The sequence below is a fragment of the Adiantum capillus-veneris genome, chromosome 29 (genome assembly GCF_014529385.1).
Source record: "Adiantum capillus-veneris isolate H3 chromosome 29, ASM1452938v2, whole genome shotgun sequence".
Taxonomy (NCBI): Eukaryota; Viridiplantae; Streptophyta; class Polypodiopsida; order Polypodiales; family Pteridaceae; genus Adiantum; species Adiantum capillus-veneris.
Genome location: NC_140959.1, coordinates 101,242,420 through 101,257,824, shown reverse-complemented (window position 1 = coordinate 101,257,824; position 15,405 = coordinate 101,242,420). Strand labels below are relative to the sequence as shown.

The following is a 15,405-nucleotide window of genomic DNA, read 5'->3' as shown; positions in this document are numbered from 1 at the left end:
CAAAAAGTTTAAAAATCTTGTTATCCATCTAGTTACCTCATAGACGTTGTGGTCCATTCAAAATACTCAAGCAAGTTGAAAATATGTGCTACACTCATACTCATCGGTTTTTTTGTAAGTTGTTTACGTTAACACTATATAGGGACAACAATGTCATCGATTAAAATGTTCTTGCTGATTTCATTGAACCTCCTACTCAACCATATATATTTTTGACCATTATGGTATAACACAAATGAAAAACATTAATGTTCTTAAAAAAACATACCCCACTTTTGTTTTCAAGGAAGAAAACGTTTCTCCAAGGGGGAAATAATGTCAGAACAAGGGTCCTACCAACAAAGCAGAAACTAGGGTTAAGAACCTTAGGGAAGTCTCTAGATCAAAAGGTTCCTACAAATAGAGGTCGTCAAGCAAGACTAGACCTATTTAAGATGGTTGGGTGGAGATTCGAGGGTTGTTTCCCATAGCCCTTTCATACTACTTCTGCAATTTCAATTCTTTGTGAAGAATGGGAACCTTGTCTTTTAAGTCCTAGTGAGACAAGAGTATGGCCAATGACATGAGCGCCCAAGTGTGGCACGGACCTTATTGAAATGTTTAGAGAGGGAGGGCCTATGCAAGCGTAGGTGGGAACCAACTTCAGGCTGTCCAAAAAGGTCGGGTTAAACAACGTGCAAATAAATTGGTTGAAGAGATTCATACGACGAGTCCAGGTACCAGGAATCCTTACGAATTAGGGCTAGCTACAGCCTAGGGCTAGGCGGTATAAAAAAAGGATGTCAGCGAAGGAGGATGGGCATGGTTGAAAAGGAGCTTTCACAAGGACAAAGTGGTGGGTGGTCCCAATCGACAGCTGTCAAAGGAGGCCCCCCCTTGACACACAAGAGTCCATGAAAAGGATTGTTATTACATCCTCCCTCTCTTTCATGGGTTCATAACTTCATACCTTTCAACTGTCTTCGTGGAAAACCCGCAGCGTTTAGACGTGGATTTTTAGCCGCGAGATCCCACCTAGGTTCCGAGCTTGCCTTGAAGAAAATCGGTAAAAAAATTTCAATTTATTGCATAAATATTGGCATATGCCTCAAATTTTGACCTTAAAGCTGGAAGAGTGTCTTCGGTTACTAGGAAAAAATGTTTTATGGCAAGCCTTGGGTTTCATCCCAAAATAACTTCCCCCCCCCCCTTCCCCTTCTTTCAATTCCGATACTAAGAAGCCAACCCCAAAGAAGAAAGTCAAAGATGGAGGTGTGCTCCCTTTCTTCTAAAGTTCAACCCTCAAAAGCCATCAATATCATGTGATCATAGCAGTAGCATATTTAATAATGAGGAGCATATTTTAATCCCCAAAATCAGCATTTCTTTATAACACTTAGAAAGCATTAAATTAAATGACCAAATATCACAATCAACAGAGCCTACCATAATCTAATCATAATAATAAAAATATTACCTTGAATCTGAACTCTAAAGGGGGCTTTTCAAGTTGAGAACAATGACACACCAAAAAGTCAAGTACTAGAATCAGCCAGTAATAATGAGGTTACATAAAGCACTTACTGATGACATTCTTCATGATTTAATGGATAGTAAGGACAGTCCCTTCTCTTGTACAAAGCTTGGCATTGAGAGGCTGCCTCTCTTTGCTCATTTTCCCCACCCATACAAAGTGATGAAGCCCCTGCTTCATCCAACATTAGCCTTAGTCCAAACCTTCATCATACAATTATAGGAATTACATCTATGTATGGATACCAAAGCATCTACACAGATTCTCTCTGTTTGCAGAAAGACATGACCAATTTTGAAATTGACAACCCTTGCTTGATGCAAAGTTGGCTGTAAAATTTATGCTGCCAAAAAAAATTCATATCCAATGGAGCATCAAAAATACATAACAACAAGCAGAAGAGCTTGCTCTCAAGGTCTGTGTAGTATCATTCACATAGGGCCCAGCCATTGCTTCTCAACACTTCTTGGGCTTTTTCATCAGAAAGGGGGTCGAGCCGGAGCCGATGATGACGACGCCCATGCAAGCATTTCTTGAGGGAGCTGGCAATTCAGAGGGGAAGGGGAGAAGAGAGGCATGCTGGTGGAGTCGGGGCTTTGTCCAGACAAGAGCGTGTTAGGCGGCGCAGCGGCAAGGTTGAGCTGGCCAGGCGGCAAGCCAGCACCAGTGTGGCTAGCTTGCTCTTCTTCAGGGGGCAGCGGCAATCGCTCATACAATGGATTCAAAAAGGATGCAGCGACAATAAGCACCGGCCCTGCCGCCGTTAATGCACCCACAACGCTCCCGCCCACCACTTGCCCTTGTCCTCCTGCTAACGAAATTGTTATCCCACCTGAAATGCCGCCGCCTCCTACAATGCCACCCCCTCCTGGAAAGAATGCTCCTGCTAATGACAAAATTTCAAATCTCCCATGTAGACTAACTGTAGCCCCTGGCGCCGATGGCTGGCGCAATGTCACGTTCGCCACCGTCCCACTTCCGCTCATTAGACATATCCCTCTCTGCCTCCTTCGGGCGAATTCTGCAATACACTCTGCTACATCTTGCCCCCCTCCCACCTCCCATATGTGTGGCCTCATCGCATTTTCGCTGTCCCGTGTGATTATCACTGGTGGCTTAGGTTTATTCTTCGACCCAGGCGGCCGGCCTCGCGGCTTCCTTACCACTAGCACAGACCCATCTCCTCCACCTGCTGCACTTCCTGCTACATAATTTGATTTGTTGGCAGATGTCCTCTTTCCGAGACCGCTACTTCGGCTGTTCTCGTCTTCAGAGCTTCGGGATTCATGGCTACCTGCATGCTGATCTTGCTGAAGGACGTGTTGCTGCTGCTGTTGTTGTTGCGGCTGCTGCTGCTCCTGATGATGTAAGTATTGCTGCTCTTGAAGATGATGATGATGCATGTGATGCTGCTCTTGATGATGGGGCATGTGTGCATGCTCCTGTTGGTGCATGTGAAGATGCTCTTGGTGGTGGATATGGGAGTGGTCTTGATGGTGCTGATGGAGCGGAGCATGGTGGGGATGATGAGGCTCTTGGAGATGGTGCTGCATATGGGGAAGAGGATGATGGGGGCGGGTCCCGACGCGCGCCCGAAGATCAAACAGCTGGGGTTTGTGATCTTCAGAATTTTGATGAAGCTCATGTTGATGATGATGATGGTGTTGGTGTTGGGCCAATTGGAGATGCGCGGGGTGGAAATTTGCGGCAAAGGGGCTGCTGCTATGGTGGGAGGATGCATTGCCAGCGCCACCGCCTGCGCCCTCGAGGCCGGCCATCCATACATACAGAGGATGAATTCTGCAGGCTCTCAACTCTTGAGAGCGCTGTAGGTCATCAGCGTTAGCTGTTGGAAACAGAGAGGAAGCAGAGAGAAGGCCAAAGGCCTAAGTCGCTATTCATTACAATTTGCTACAAAAGAAGAGAGAGAGAGAGAGAGAGAGGGAGAGCGATGGAGACCTTGCTTGTGCGCGCCTGTGTTAATGCAATGGTAGTGGGGGGGAAGCAAGCGCGGAGTAGACCAGGCCTACAATCAGTCTCTCTCTCTCTAGCACGCAGAGACGGCTCTGCGCCCTCTCTCTCTAACACGAACGCACGAGTCGTACAAGCGGAAGCAGACTCTCGCTCCTCTCTCTCTCTCTTAAAACACAATATAGACCGCCTATATGAAGACCCATCGCCAGGGGCCACGATGATCGCCCATCTCGCTCTCCCTATCTCTCTCTTTCTCCATCTTTCTCTCTCTCACAGATTCGCTCACAATAGGCATCGCGGAACGGACAAGGATGCTCTACGCGCACGCCACACACACACACACCTCCCCTCCTCCACCCTCTCTCTCTCTCTCTCTCTCTCTCTCTGCGTGTCTGAGTCCCGCTCTGTAGTCTGTCAACTCTCTCTCTCTCTCGCTCTCTCTCTCTCTCTCTCTCTCTCAAGATTCAACCCTCCTTCCCGAATACCTTCTCTTCGTCTTTCTCTCTCCACTCTCTCTCTCTCTCCTCTGTCTTTCATGGGGCGGCCTGGTGCTCCGTTCGAGGAGGAAAAAACAAGTGATTGCCCTTCGCAGAAAATGAGGTAAAAGCGTACCATGTAAGTTTGTCTACCTACGAACCCTACGATGAATGAAAGCGAAAGCGGCGTCCCCGCCGAGGCCGCCCACTTCCACAATCCACATTGCCCATCTCATGCCCATTGCTTGTTAGAGGGCATCCGCACGCGCCCTCCTCAATACGCAGTCCCCAGCCCAACTCTGCTGCGAGCAGGGTGAGCGTTTGCGCGGACAGGGACCCGCCACGTGGACGGTGCTGGAACCGACCACCCAGTCGAAAGCGGCTGGGAAATTCGAAATTTGAGTTTCAAAAAAGGGAAAATTACCTCTAATTTGTGGGAATACCCGTCAAATTTCAAAAACTCCCTTGTGTCTGAATTATTAAACCTTTTTGACAATTGAGATTCGTTTTTGAGTGTAATTTGTCGCAAATTGCATCGCAAAAAAAACAATTTATCTATCTATACTATAATAAACGGGGGAGGGATCCCCCATGGCAAGCACTCCTTGCTCGGGTGCGTGTGTCCTGCACCTCCCGGAAACACTGCACGACAGGAGCTTCGTTTGCTGATGAAAGCACCCGTGGAGATCCGCCCTTACATAACCAACTTGAATTCTAGATTTAGCATCTTGTATTGATAGACTAATAGACAATCAGTCTTCTTATGAAAAGCTACAAATTTTTTGGCCTGCGGAAGGCCATAGGGTTTGGGCTGCAAAGTTGTTGCAACTTTTGGGTCGTCCGATAGATTCATTGGATGCGTGCCACGTGGCCCTAGGTTCTCTAAAGGGTCTTTGAGAGAACCCGTAATGTCTTTTCCTGCTGAGGAGGCCCCGTTGGCTTTTGCCCTGCTCCTAGCAGAGAGGGCGACGCGTGTAGGAGCTGTCGTCCTCCCGTGAAGGTGGCGCGCAGCAGTTGCATGTATTCTCGTGCTGCTGCCAGAAGACGTGTGCAGTGGTGCGGGTCTTCCACACGACAGTGCGGTGTGTTGAATGCTGAAGGCGGGCGCTGTCTGGATGCTTTTCGAGGTTGTGGATCCGTGTGATTTTAGGGGCGACTCCATTCAATGCCGTCAGCAAGTGTGGCCTCAGGTGTTGAATGGCGTTCGTCTTCATTCCCTGTGCTTGAGAGCAGGTCTTGGGATGTGATGCTTAGAATATATTAATCCAATCCAGATGCTCATTGTAGCTTCTATAAAAGATGAGAAAAACGCATTGTTGTAAGAACTCCCTGTCTCAGCTGATCATCATTTATGTTGTGTCGTCGTTTTGCACATGTAGCAGAAATTCTCAAGTACTGTCTTTTACTGTTCCAGCTTTTGAGCTATCTATGGAAGATTCTCTCTGTCCTGCCTCTATAAATATGCCAGGAAGTCTTTTCTAAATATGCCAGCAAGCCTTTTGTGGATGTAGCAACAAGTGTCGAGTCTTTTTTACTGCTTCAGATTTTGATGTATCTATCTACTGGAAGATTCTACGTGTCCTGCTTTTGTGAATATGCCAGCAAGTGGTGATCTTTGCTTCGATGTTTAAGCCTTGAGCTATCACTATTTGGCGGAAGGTTCTCTTTCCGGTATTCAATTTCTATGTGCTGATATGCTGGAATTCGAAATTTAAGTTCGCTTGAGTCACCATATGTGAACGAACGTTTTCTTTTGTTGAATTCTATTGAAGAGGTTGTTGTTGGCCGTGAGCAGTTGAAATTTGTCGACCATCTGCTGCGAATTGGTTTGAGGGTTGTGTGTTTTGCTTAAATTATCTGGATCCTTTATTATCATGGCATCGAATGCTGGTATTTCTGGTGGCGGTGAAGGGAGTGCAAGCAATGCCTCGCCTAGCGGTGGTGAGAGCATGGACTTCTCCGGAGGTTTGTTTCCCTGCTTGCTCGACGGTTTCGTGTACGCTTATGTATGCCGATAATTGTTGTTGATTTGCTTGCGCTATGCTGGTCTTGATTTTGACTGTCAATGCTGGTTTCTTTTCACGTGCGAGCGATGCACTCGAAGTGTTTCTTGCGACGATGTTCTTGCTGGTCCTGCTTTCTTTTGGCTTGGTGCACCTGATGTGGCAACTGAGCATGGCAGGATGAGGCTAGTTCTCGGCCTTGGCTGCACTGCGAGTTTCAAGTGCTGAACAGACTAAATATATTGCTTGGTTGTACTTGTTATTAATAAAAGTAGTTATGCTACCCTTGTTCGCTAAGCCCTGCAGTACACTGTCGGTCTCAATCTTGGCCGGCTCTTGGTTATATGGAATCTTTCAATGAGCGAGAGAGAGAGAGAGAGAGAGAGTTGGACTAATAATCATCTGGCACAACAACAGATGCTGCTCTTTGTCATGGCCATTGAAACTGTTTCGAGATTATGTGAAGTTGCTTTAGTCCTTTGCGACGGCAGCAGGGGACAACAAAATTTCCAGCGCTTCGACGATGGCCGAGTGTTGGCCGGCAATGACAACTGGCAGGACACGTTGCTTTATTGTCCCCGCCATTTCAATAGTGATGCCCAGCTCATCCACCATTGCAATTACACATTCAATGTCAGAATCAACCTCAGTTTCGGGAGCCTGAAGCTTGACTTTGACGATGAACTCGAGCCCGGTGGCGTTTATGACCATCATTCCGCGCAAGGCCAGTGCAATTACACTATAGGGGGCATCGGCAAGTAAAGTTGTGAGTAGCATGAGCAGTGAACTTGTCAGATCTGCATCGACTTTCCCCCACACTACTCAGTTGAGTCAACTCCTCGACTAAAGGATCAATCATCGTTTCCATGTGTAGACCTTTTGCATGACGCGCCCACGGATGTCGTAGTTCCAAAACTAGAATCTTCCTTCTTGCTAGGGATTGCTTTGCTTTTTCCTCCCTGCTTGATCCGAATCTGCTGCAAATTGAGAACATATCGTCTGTTCTGTAAGTGTTGCATGGCTCAGCAAATGCCACTGATGCATCCTGTTCCAGGATAGCACGCTCCGACATTGTCATTGCATGCCACAATGAGTAAGAGAGTGAGAGAGAGAGAGTGTGTGTGTGTCTTGCATCTAAAACATTGCTAGATCTTGATTTTTAGGATCCATTCAAATAGATAATCATAATCAATGTCCAAAATAAGGTGTTTAGAACTATATTGCCCAAATTTTGACCTTGGAAATCAAAGATTCAATTAAATTGAAACCGGGAAATCTACGCTTCAAACTGGGATATGTGAGCATTAATTCACTTGAGTAATGGGGCTCGGTCGATAAAGAATGGGCTTCATGCTTTCCGCATTTCTGTTGGGATAAGATCGGTGCAGGCAATGTGGACTCCTTGTCAGCATGGAGACCATTGCAAGGCTGTAGTCATTCACACACCTAACTCCTTGTTGCCATACCATACATGTCATGTGTAGTGTATGACAAGAAGCACGAGAATTCTCACAACGTGACTTGCCTCAACATCATGAGCTTCTGTGAGGGGGGCACCGTATGCCTGGATGGGCATGATTCGGGGCAAGCGGCTTAGCAGTAGCAACATGCGCACGCAGCGGCTATCTCGTATCCCATAGCTCGACTCTTCTTATGCTCTGGTTATACCTTTTGCTGAGCTGTCTTTACATGCAACAGCTCGCAAGCCTCAGCAGGGCCAGGCTCAGGCAATAGTCCTCCATTAGCTTTTGACTTATGCATCTCTACACATGCTCGCACCTCCTGCTCGCTTCAGGAGAGTGAATCAAGAGGCTCCAGCTGACGCTCTTTATTTTCATGCTCGCTTTAGTAACTTGCAATGTCGCTTCCTAGCTCGATGGCCTCCATATACGTTGTCTCTCGAGTAGAGGCTCATGATCTTATATATTGTAAGAAAAACATTGAGAGACTCTGTTCCTGGATCATAAAAATTCTAAATCTTCTTGTGTATGCAACCTTGTGAGGGATTTGAAAGGTGACATTTTCCTAGATTAAATAGGTTGTTTGCTTGCTCGCTCAAAAAGAAATCATATTCCCAACAAGTTTGTTCGCATCCTTCCAATAAGTTCGTTCCCGCGCCTCGTTCTTCCTTTGCTTTTGCGAGTGTGCTGCTTGTAGGATCTTTTTTGCTCTCTCTTTGCTTTCCTCAACTAGTCAATGCTATGGTTAACTGGATTCTTGCTTTTCTTTTCCTCTTGCAGAACTGCGCAGGTTCGTTGAGTCTCCTCCATGCCCTGCAGGCAAACGTTCATCGCAACGGGTGGTGTCAAGCTCTGTCGGGTCACCGCCAGATCCGGCCTTCGAGGAAATCGCAATTGAGAAGAGGTGTAGGCATGCGTTGCTTCAAGGAAGCCCTTCTGCCGATCTCGTTGGCAATGCAAGTATCGCTGATGTGCACAATCATTCCTTGCGGAATAGCCTTAACGTGTCTACGACTTTCTTTGCTACAGTGCATTCTTGACTAGCGAGTTGCGTTAAGATGGTGCTCTGCTTTTTTTTTGCAGACAAAGGATACTCTCCACTGGGAGAGGAGTGCGCACAAGCACCATCTTCTTCTCAACAACAACTTCCTTGCCCATCTCACGAATTAGGGAAAGCTGTAGCCTCATTTTCTGAAGTTGGCCAATCTTCGCCTGCTCGGAATGTGTTGGACAGTGGCAAGCTACTGGACAAAGGGAAAAGCTTGTTAGTCAAGGAAACCTTGCCGCTACTCATGATCATCGATATAGATGAGGATAGTAAACCTTTCTCCATAGAGGGGAAAATCTTGAATTGGTATGGCACATACCGTTCCATCTCGTCTGGGCAAAAGAAAAATGCACGTTACTTCAAGTTTGACATCGTCGATGCTGAGTGCATTGACACGATTACGGTCGTCGTTGTGGATCCCTTCATTGAGACCTACACCAGGGAGCTCAAGATCGGCTTCTTCGTCAGGCTTGACTGTCCTCTTGTGAGCGCTAAAAACCATAACGATGCTGGGTCAGCTTTGTTCTCCTTGCATGTCGATGCGTCGACAACCATTAGACCTTGCAACGCATTCCCTGTTACTTTAGCTTTCTATCCTGAGACCAAGATAAGAACATTTCTTGCTGACACTGCAATTTCCGAGGCTACTAGCCCACGTCCGCCCTTAGCGACACTGGCGTTTGTTGTCTTGCAAAGTCGTAATTTCCATCAAAGAATTGGTGCTACATTTGGGGATTTGGTTGTTGCTGATGGCCTGACCCCAGACGACAAAGCAGTTGTACGTATCAGAAGCATTGGCTCCAGCGTTTCTTTCTTTTGAAATTGACAAACCTTTTGCCATATGTAGGTCAGCTTTGTCAACTCTCGAAAGCAAGACTACGATCGGGTCATGGCCCAGATGACTAGGGAGCACATTGTTATGTTTGTAGCTAGGAATATTGGCCTCTTCGTGGGCAAGGTGCGCACATTGTCTGTTCTGGATGTCACAACTTTGGCCCCTGTGCGAGGATCACGTTTGAAGGAAGAATTGACCATAGCATTTCATACACAATGTGAGACTCTCGGCTACAATAGAGAGGTGACTTTCCATGGTTTGCACTCAACCGGATGAAGACATCTTTAGTGGTCTTTACACGTTTGTTTTTTTTGTAGGTTGTGGGGACTTTGTGCTTTGTGAACTTCAATAGGGCTCTCTTGCATTCCTAGTGCTCAGTCTGTGACTTGCCAAAGGTGAAGAAGGTCGAAGGCCGACTGTGTTGTTCTCTTTGTGATAAAGATCACGTCATCAACACGACGCTCAGACTGGAGGCACAGATTCGAAGCAGCATTGACAAACGTGTTGTGGCGGTTCAAGTGTCAGAATCTATGGTGGATCGTCTTCTGAGCTTGCCAAGGAGCTTCAAGGAGTTGTACATGGAGAGCATTCCAGAGGCAAGGGATATTTTATCGACATCTGTTGTCGAAGGTGTGTTCAAAATTGGCACAAATGGCTCTATGATATCTTTCACTCCTTTGTTGGAAACCTAGATGCTTTGAGAGCATGTATTTGAATAGCTTTTGGCCTTTCACCACGAATAACTATTCTTCCTTACCTAGATCCCTCTACAATCGATGAACTAAATTTTGGTTTGTCCATTGTATATCCCGTTTCAAAAGAAAGTCCATGGTGTCTCTCCATAGCTCGCTTTCTACTCTTCCTTCCTCTCTATCTTTTCAACCTTCTAAAGCACAGACTCTCTCTCTCTCTCTCTCTCTCTCTCTCTCTCTCTCTCTCTCTCTCTCTCTCTCTCTCTCTCTCTCTCTCTAGCACACGTACACAAACAAACACACAAGCTGACTTAATGTTTACAATCTTTGCGTGTCTTTCCAATGACTCTCTTGGCCGAACAAGACATCGATACCGTTTTCACGGCGCGGTTTTCGAACAATTCAGACATCTTCCTCGTGCTACACCATCTCCAAAACTCAACAGGTGCACCGCATGACCTTAGATCAAATTTGCTCGACAACTTGTTCAAGAGCTTCTTGCGTGATAGACATGCTGTCCCGGGTGCATGCCTCTTCTTCCATGATGATGAGCCCACTAGCACAATGACAGCCACAAAATTCTTGTCTTTGTATTCAACATCCACCAGCTCACTTGCCCTTAGCCTCGACATATTAACGGCCTTCGCTCACTCTGTGACTTGTAGGTTAAAAGTGTATTTGAAAATAGATGACAACGTGAGAACAATCATCTTGGGGATGCCACTGAAACCATTTCTTGCAAAGGGCATTCTGCTCTCCGAAACAACCAACGGCATCACATACCTTCCCACCTTCACAACGTCCTCAAACCGTGCACGTGTTCGATGGGAAGAAGATGAGGTGGCCACTTTGCATCAACTATCCTTGTTGCATGAGGCTTTGCCAGATATTGAGGTCGTTCGCATGTTCCAAGACAAACACCCACACACATTGCACACAACCCAGGCCATGAAATGCAAGCTTTCACGCCTGAAGAACGAGAAGGGCCTGGTCACCGGTGCTCAGATACGACGCACCCATGCCAGGTTGAGCAAGGCGATTAAGAGATACAACATAAGCATCAAAGACAAGCCCATTACACCCTGCGAAAAATGTGGACGCTTGCTATTCGGCCGCCAGATAACATGCCAGCTTCTGCCTTCAGTTGCGGAATCCACTTCAACGAAGAGAAGACGCTATGCGGATGTGTACATCTGCAACCAGTGCAAGAAACACTTGGCAAGCGATAGCAATCGCCTATGGAGCTTGCAAGAGACAGGGTTCAATCCAGCGCTTCCCATCGTGTCAGATCTAAACCCCATAGAGGCACGCTTGGTCTCCATTCGTATTCCCTTCGCCAAGATACGTGAACCGACGTACGATGGTCAGTATGGGCTCAGAGGTAGTGTTGTCAATGTGCTTGCCAACTTGGAGAAGAGCCAGGCTGTGCTTCCTCGCTTCATTGAGGATGAGGCTTCTGTCCTTGTGGGCATCAAACGGAAGCTCGAGTACGATAGATGTTACCTAAGCGGTGTTGTGCGACCCTTGCTCACAATGCGTGCAACCACTACGTTGCTGTCCACACCACTCTACACACGAGAAGGGTCACCATCAACGACAGGTGGCTTGCACATCTTTCCAGTCTAAGTATGCCTCCTACAAATACCCTTAACAACAATACGCACGATGTTGAGCTTGAGGATGATCAAACTGATGTCATGCTTCATGGGGTCACAAGTGCGGCAGAGGTTGTCGACTACAGTGGCAAGATTCTTCATGTTGCGCCTTGTGAGGGCAATTCACCGTTGAGCATCTTCACGGACGAGTATTGCGAGGAGTTAAGCTTCCCGACTCTTTTCTTCGGGTCCCCAAGAAGATATAGGGAGGCCGCGAACAAAGATTATCAAACGATTGCAAAGTGGGAGCTCCTAAACATTGATAGAAGATATACCCTGGACATCGAGAATTTATTTTTCAAGTCTATCAAAATCATGTCACAACAAGTTGCTTCCTCCGTTTGGGTGCGAATGCGCAAGGGAAAGCTAGGGGGTGCAGTGCTAACCGCAAGGCAGGTTGTAGAAGACACAAACATAGAGAGGCTTCTCAACTCAAGATTAGGCTTTAGAGACTTCGAGGCGCTGCGCACGTCCCCCGACTACAAGGAAAAGATGAAAAAAAATGTCTTCTCAATGATCCGGCAACTTGGACCGCCTACATTTTTTGTCACGTTCTCCTCCGCAGAACGAAGATGGAAAGAGCTTCTTGCTGCACTTGAGAAGTTGGTCCTGCTGAGCCAAGAGCCTGACGAGAGTCTGAGCTCATATCAACGTCGCCTCATTCGTGCCGATCCCATTACAACTGCTCGTTTCTATGTAAACAGGTTCAACGCAATGAAACGGTTGTTGCGCACTGATTCCTCCATATGCGGCAAAATACGGGACTTCTTTTTCATCACAGAGTTCCAAAGTTGCGGTAGCCAACATGATCATGGTTTACTGTGGCTAGAAAATGCTCCATCACTCACAACACACTCAGATAAAGATATTGTATTATTTCTAGATACCCACATTAGCACAGATAGATCCATCTTGCCCAATGACCTTTCTGAAGCTTACAAGCACAAGCATCATAAGACTTGCCAAAAGAAGAGCAAAAGTTGCCGTTTTGGATTTCCACGTTTTCCCATGCCATTCACAACTATTATCCGACAAGGAATACTTGAGGCAAACATAGCTAGACAAGGCAAGCTTTATTTGCAACAAATCGAAAAACAACTCAGCCAAATTGATTTACAAAATGCCCCTACGTTTGAAGAATGGCTAGAACAAGTACAACTCTCCATGGAACAGTACTTGCTTGCATTGCAAGCAACTATCTCAACACCCACCATTTTTCTCAAGCGCAAACCAAGCTATATATTCACAAACAACTTCAACAAATCAATAGCTTCACTTTGGAATGCAAATACAGATATACAGTTTGTGCTAAATGCACATGGAGCTGCGAGCTATTGCACCTCATACATGACAAAAATGGACAATACATTAATACGAGCAATCAAGTCACAAGTTGATCACTGTGTCGCAAACAATGCAACAACGCTGGAGAGACTACGAAAAGTTGGTAGCACAATCCTTAAGACACAGCAAATTAGTTCACAGCAAGCTGCTTACATATGTCTCTCGCTCCCATTGCATAGCTCCTCTAGAGAATTCATATACATAAATACTAACCCACCTGAAGAGCGTGCCCTCGTTCTCAAAAAGAAGAACGCCCTACAAAAAATGCACCCCGACACAACAAAAATCTTCTCTGCCTCCATCATTGACAAATATGCCTCTAGACCACACTCGTTCTTTGCCATGTGCTTGGCCCAGTTCGCTTCCACAACCAAAAACCCCTCCAAGCCTGACAAGTTGCTGCAGAGGGCACGTATCGTGCGGTACGTCAGATATAATAAAGCCAAAGACCCTGACAACCACTATAGAGAACAATGCGTTCTCTTCTTACCGTGGTCAAGACATGAGAATGAGCACCTACCCGAAGGTTCATCTTGGATCGATGTCTACACTTCGAACATTGAGACAGTAAAAAACAATGAATCAGAGTTCATCGTTGAACCAGCTCCACTTGATAGACTCGCAACAGCTATCACAACCTCACGCAGCACGAGGAGTGTAAGTTCCTTGAACGATTCCAACAATCCCAGCGTGATGATCAACACCCCATCAAACAACCCGACAAAGAAACCATTTTCTTTGCATTTTTCCAAACATATTGGCATGACCAATGAGGATTTCCACACATCAATAAAGAAACTAAACCCACGACAGAGGTTCATCTTGGATCGATGTCTACACTTCGAAACATTGAGACAGTAAAAAACAATGAATCAGAGTTCATCGTTGAACCAGCTCCACTTGATAGAATCGCAACAGCTATCACAACTCACGAGCACGAGGAGTGTAAGTTCCTTGAACGATCCAACAATCCCAGCGTGATGATCAACACCCCATCAAAACAACCCGACAAAGAAACCATTTTCTTTGCATTTTTCCAAACATATTGGCATGACCAATGAGGATTTCCACACATCAATAAGAAACTAAACCCACGACAGCGACTCATCCTCGATGATGTCATGCTTAAAAACGCATAGCTCCATATGAAAAGATACATCTCTTCCTCACAGGTGGAGCAGGCACTGGGAAAACATTCACGCTACTCTTGCTTGTCGAAACCCTCATTCGTTTCTACATGCATAAGACTGGCAAGACATGAGAATGAGCACCTACCCGAAGGTTCATCCTTGGATCGATGTCTACAACATCGAACATTGAGACAGTAAAAAACAGAATCAGAGTTCATTCGTTGAACCACTCCACTTGATAGACTCGCAACAGCTATCACAACCTCACGCAGCACGAGGAGTGTAAGTTCCTTGAACGATTCCAACAATCCCAGCGTGATGATCAACACCCCATCAAACAACCCGACAAAGAAACCATTTTCTTTGCATTTTTCCAAACATATTGGCATGACCAATGAGGATTTCCACACATCAATAAAGAAACTAAACCCACGACAGCGACTCATCCTCGATGATGTCATGCTTAAAAAACGCATAGCTCCATATGAAAAGATACATCTCTTCCTCACAGGTGGAGCAGGCACTGGGAAAACATTCACGCTACTCTTGCTTGTCGAAACCCTCATTCGTTTCTACATGCATAAGACTGGCCACAATCTTGACTTTCCTAAGGCACTCCTGATGGCATATACAGGCAAGGCAGCATTCAACAGTGGTGGTACAACTATACACTCAACTTTACACTTGCCTTTGATAACTACGACACACACAAGCCTCAAAGCAGAAAAGCTAGATGCATTGTCCTTACTTTATCAAGATTTGGAGCTTGTAGTGTTTGATGAAGTCTCGTTGATAGGATCAAGTGTCTTCTCATTGGCCGACTCACGTCTTCGTGCCATCAAGAGAAAACACGACCAACCTTTTGGTGGCCTAGATGTCATACTTTGTGGTGACCTCTGCCAAGCTAGCCCAGTCAAAGACTCTTGGATATTCACAACCAAGCAACCTCTTCTCGAGGCGGTTGCACCTTCGTACTGGCATGAATTCCTTAAGTGCTACGAATTAACGATGACAATGAGACAAAGCGATGGACAGTTTATAGAGGTGCTCAACCGAATGAGAACTGGCTCACACACCAACAACGACCTTGCTTACATTAACAACTCCTTTCACAGAGAGCTGCCTGCTGACATAACCATATCACACCTATTCTACTCTAACAAGGCAAAGGATGAACACAACGAAAAGGTCTTCGCAGAATTGCCCGGTGAGCCACACATATTCAAAGCAATTGACAAGCGTGGCGCCTCTTGCAGCAAAACAATAGCAACTCCA

General features: G+C 46.1%; 2 protein-coding genes across 2 annotated transcripts; both read left to right on the top strand.

The window, feature by feature from the left end:
- The first annotated feature begins 1,506 nt into the window (after positions 1-1,506).
- LOC147419667 (uncharacterized) lies at positions 1,507-2,725 on the top strand. Its single transcript, XM_086506153.1, has one exon. The coding sequence runs from the start codon at positions 2,090-2,092 to the stop codon at positions 2,723-2,725; it is 636 nt and encodes a 211-aa protein (XP_086362279.1). The 5' UTR covers positions 1,507-2,089.
- A 7,618-nt stretch (positions 2,726-10,343) lies between these two features.
- LOC147419666 (uncharacterized) lies at positions 10,344-11,627 on the top strand. Its single transcript, XM_086505834.1, has one exon. The coding sequence runs from the start codon at positions 10,344-10,346 to the stop codon at positions 11,625-11,627; it is 1,284 nt and encodes a 427-aa protein (XP_086361960.1).
- Positions 11,628-15,405: the final 3,778 nt, after the last annotated feature.

What these genes read in the sequence shown, in the direction of transcription:
- LOC147419667 (XM_086506153.1), top strand. Translation starts at nt 2,090, where the DNA reads ATGCTGGTGGAGTCGGGGCTTTGTCCAGACAAGAGCGTGTTAGGCGGC.
- LOC147419666 (XM_086505834.1), top strand. Translation starts at nt 10,344, where the DNA reads ATGACTCTCTTGGCCGAACAAGACATCGATACCGTTTTCACGGCGCGG.